Below are 4,941 nucleotides of genomic sequence, written 5' to 3'. Positions count from 1 at the left end.
ATATTTCTGTTAACTATATCTTATGGGTAATTCAAAATAAAGTACTTGAATAGTCAAATGTTATAATGGCTTTCGATACTTTGCCTGTATCCATACTCTATACATTGTCAACATTTTGCCTCTATTGACTTGCAAACGTCTATCTATTAGGTTTTGTTCCTCAATAAATCCAGCATTTTTGAACAGATTAGAAATTTCTTCTTGTGTGAAAAAGTAGACCATTGTATTATCGCCACGCGCATAAAAGCTTTCTGATATACAGCGACCTTTCTTAAATCTTAGTTGAGCCAAGTCATATCTACCATAGTCTCGAAAAACAACTAAACCTCCAGGTTTCAAATATTTATAAGTGTGATTTATGACAATCGGCATCCTGGAAAAGATGAAACAACCATTGAAAATTGGCATAAATACCTTCTTTACTTAATGTAACATTTACAACAATCTTCAAATATACTCTGATCCAGAATATATATAAATGTCTAGATCTTCTGGGTCCAATTCATACTAATATTAATATCATAAAGTAAGTTTGTTTTTTTGGTTCACCAATTTAGCTTCTCACAGGTAAACTGGTGAACCAATTTAGATGAATTTTGGTACAGTTAAGACAACTGTGACTCCATTTGAAACAAACAGAGTCACAGTTGTCTTACGTATTATTAACTTATTGCATTTGTATTTATAATTTAATATCAAAAATACTTTACTAAATAAAATAAAGACTTACTTTATTGGGTCTATAGCTGACAACACAAATATAAGGACAATTATATCCAATGAATTCTCTTCAAACGGCACTGCCCATTCATTGGTAGTTGCATCCAAAACAAACACTTCACATCTGTCAAGGTTATACAATTCATTTTGTTTCATAATGTCTATTGCGGTTGATGAGAAATCACAGCCGTAAATAAATAAGTTTGGATCTTGGCTATACTGCAATATTGGAAATATAGTGTTGCCCACACCACAGCCAATTTCAAATATTAAGCGTTTTGTATCACTGCTACTTAGTTTTATGTCTGTATTATTTGGACTGTTTACAGTATTTTCGTCATCATTTTTACTACTTTCTAGGGTGGTATCACTATTTGGAAATACTCGTATTGGTGCAGAGCTATTGTCAGGGGCCAGTTCAGGAAACTCAGTAAAAAGCCAGTGGCGATCTTTGAAAAACCTGGAAAACACATGATCAGAATTTAAGTTTTACAATCAAGAGTAATTGAATTTAAAATGCCATTGAAAATATATCATGAATATGACTTATGAATATATTAACTTGTTTTTTTCTCTCTTTTACTAATTGAAAAGCTTGTGCTACGAGTAAGTACATATACAACAATAATACACAGGGCAGGAATATGCTAGTTGACACTTTTTTAAAATGGTCTTAAACAGTTAGTTCATTATCATTCTACTAGACTAAAAAAAAAAATCATATTGTTTATGACGATTTCATGAAAATATTACTTTTTAAATATGTTTTTGACAATAGCTAAATCGCCTGTCGGCCATGACAGTCTATATTTCAACTGTTTTATGAAGTCACTACAATAAATCCCATACAAATGGAGCGGACAAAAATATTAGTTAACAATTAGTTAAAGTAACAAACATAAATCAACATGTCGCAAAGCTAAATTGGCAATAGTAAAGCACATAGTTTGAAGAGCTGATGGACAATGGGATTCCAAGATGCTGGAATGACAATCCACATTCAAAGTGCAGTGTTGAGTGACCCCCTACCAGGTGGACTGATGACCTCAAGCAAGTCGCAGGGATTCGCTGGTTGAAGGTGGCTAAAGATTGTGATGTTTGGAAGTCCCTACCTATATCCTGCAGTGGATGTCTATTAGCTGATATGGTGATGATGAAAGTTAACATTTCAAGAAACCTGTACCTGTTTTGATGAATATTATAAAATGCATCCCAATGTTTGTCAGCATTATCTTCTAAATCTTTTAAGCGGTCTTCAGAGAATGTTACTACTGAATTTTGTTGCACTTTCTCCTCAGCAGCTTTCTCCTGTTCCTCATCCCATTCAACATTATCCCTGTAATTTAAATGATTTTAATTTAAGTATATATTTAATTTCACTAAGTAATTAAATATTTATATGGGTTACAAAAATTTAAGAATCACATCAATCACACACATGCAGTTCTTAAAAAGGTGTACAAAATTGGTCTAAATAATTCAAATAATATTATAAATCTGAAAGTGTGATTGGAGATACTTTTGTTACTCAAACACACAATAAAGGCTGAACATATTTGGATAAAATTTAGCACAAAGAAAATGTTAATTAATAGGTTGGATTAATATTAATAAAAAAAAGAAAGTAAGTAGATACTTAATAAAGTTCTCAGTAGTAACCTATCTTGAGAAGTAGGTGGCTTTGCCTTTCTGTGCTACAGAGAGCATAAAAAGCAGTCAGTCTCGGTCATTATGATTATTAAAGTGTTTTTTTATTTTAATAGATTAATAGGTCTTTAATAGAAGTTATTAACATTTAAGCTAACCAAGCATTGAATTGATACAGATGTTCTGTGTCTGTCAAATATCGATTACCGCCAGGTGGTTTCTTTCTATATCTCGTAGCTTCCAATTCCGGCTTATAATTCTGATTATGAAGTTTTACATTTTTACAATTACGAATAATAATTTTGAGCACAGTACCAAGCGTTGTGTTTGAAGACTTCGTCCACATTTTCCAGTAATCGGTTTCCAAATTGTGGCCTTTTACCTGTATCTTCCATTTAAATTTTAAAAACAATATATTAATATAACTTTAGTTGCAGTAATAAGTTTAAATATTCAAAAATTGAAATGAATTCAACTTGGAAGTAAAATCGTGACATTGAGTATTGACGACAGTCCGCAGTCGACACTGACAACACAAGTAACAACTGACAAGTAAAGTGAAGTGAGTAGTGACAAGAATTTGACAGTTGACATCCGTTGTATTATTGTCTGTAGAAGTGATACCCGCTCTAAATTCACGTACGTTCCGCACGCGAAGCTGTGAACACTTCGTCTCAGACTAATTGCAAAAGGACTTGACTTGCTAGACGTTACCTCTCTGTCGAAGATCAAAAATCAACAATTTACCGCGCTTTTAAAAACTGTTGCTATAGAATCAATTTTATTACTTTCATTGTTAGGCAAATATTTTTGTTGATAGTGACTTCACCTATGTAGGATGTTTCCAACTTTTGGATGCACCCGGTAAAAAATTTATGGCTTTTTTGTATATTTGTCTTTTCTAAAGGAGTCTTGTCGGTTTTTTTTTATGTTTTTTCCCGGAAAGCACCAGATTAGTTGAGATTGTGGATTAAATTTTACTAATTTTTGCTTTCACACTTTAGGTAATTTGGGGGCCTTGTATCATTGATACGACTGATACAGCGGCAGCTGCTACGTTTTTTTTTTTCGTGTTGAGTAGTTGAGTGCCGATGGCTCCATGTGGGATCACTACGGCGTCACCGGGGGGTTTGGGCGAGCGCAGAAGCATCGCCTAATGAGACCTGATGGCAGAAATAAAGATAGAGGACGGAATGACTCTCTAAGAGCGTCTGCTATGAGACTCGGACCTCGACTTAAAGGGCCATTCGGGAAGGTGTAACCATGATCTGAGTGAATCAGTCCGGACGCCCCCGAGATCGTGAGTTAGAAAACTCACGTCCGGGTGACGTTACGTTAGATATCGGCGGTAGCTACGTCCATCTCCTATCCTTTATGGAGGGCGGCCTAGTACTGTAGTGGGCCGTTAAAATAGGCTGATAAGATAAGACGCAGGTAGATACTATAACTACCTACTATCTCGTAAATCATTCTCATAGAGTCTTGTTTCTGATTTGTTATCGAATTTGATGTTATTACGCCATAAACGACGTTTGATGCTCTTCTCTGATCAAAGCAAACAACATAAAAACGATTTTTCGGGTCATTAATAACTTCCCGCAAACGAAATAGCTTTGCGGTGAACTTTATATCGTTACTTAAAATAATGCAACTATAGCATGATTTAAACGTAACACAAATTTTAGCGGTACTTTGAACCTGACCCATTTAGTATCTACTTTAAAAATACGTGGAACTATCTCTAAGCCTGCCAAACCGCATTGAGCCAGATTTTCGGGGCTTTTCTCAGCATAATATTACGAGAAATCTTAGCTTCATGGCAAAACTTGGATTAATAATAATAATCAAAGACCGAACTTTATACGGGTATGTATATAGCGAAGTGTTGCCATGACCCATGAAGTTAATTTCGGCAACTGAAGACATGGTTTTTCAGAAAATACTATTTATACTTGGACAATCATATGGGGAGAAAACTTGAAGTTTGCTAACTCCCGACGTCGCGATGGTCCAAACGCCTTAATACCCTTTGCCTACTGTAATTACCTATTGTAGGAGCTTAGGCTGACAAACTTTCAGCTTTTATAAGATGGGTACTTATATAAATATCCAGAACGTTTTATTAATTTGAAAACAGAGCACTAAGTAGCTAGCTATTTCGCTTTTAAGTTCGCCGATATTGAAAAGAAAAAGACTAAGGAGCGTAATGAAAAAGTATAAGAGCAGAGAGTACTAATATCTATAATACAAGCAGGCTATTTCTAAACTAGACACCCTGCTAAGCTCCATTAGAGGACGGCGAGTGGGTGGCGCGGGGTGGATCTACAAACAATCCTCGCGGATATTGAACGGCGTTGTGTTCGGAAATGCCGTGCAGTGGCGTAGCGTGGACTCACGTGGACTAATCTAAACGGGGGCGAAGTTGCATCAACAACTTCAGTTATTCAGAACAGGTATTCCCAAAAAACTTATGTATAATATTTTACCACGTTTTGCAGACAACAACACATCGATTTCTGTAGGCAGCAATTAGGTAGATCCGTCAGCAAAAGTAGTCGGTCCATCTCTAAATCA

General features: G+C 35.3%; 1 protein-coding gene across 1 annotated transcript; it reads right to left on the bottom strand.

Annotated features, from left to right (window-relative positions):
* Positions 1-45: 45 nt before the first annotated feature.
* Positions 46-2,895, bottom strand: LOC112044441 (tRNA N(3)-methylcytidine methyltransferase METTL2). The gene is made up of 4 exons (XM_024080287.2): positions 2,683-2,895; positions 1,904-2,056; positions 731-1,180; positions 46-373 (listed from the first exon to the last, which is right to left on the bottom strand). Exons 1-4 carry the CDS (start codon positions 2,760-2,762, stop codon positions 61-63), a joined length of 996 nt encoding a protein of 331 aa, XP_023936055.1. The 5' UTR covers positions 2,763-2,895; the 3' UTR covers positions 46-60.
* Between the last annotated feature and the right edge of the window lie 2,046 nt (positions 2,896-4,941).

Source organism: Bicyclus anynana, chromosome 14, assembly GCF_947172395.1.
Source record: "Bicyclus anynana chromosome 14, ilBicAnyn1.1, whole genome shotgun sequence".
Taxonomy (NCBI): Eukaryota; Metazoa; Arthropoda; class Insecta; order Lepidoptera; family Nymphalidae; genus Bicyclus; species Bicyclus anynana.
This window is presented reverse-complemented; position numbering and strand designations above follow the sequence as displayed.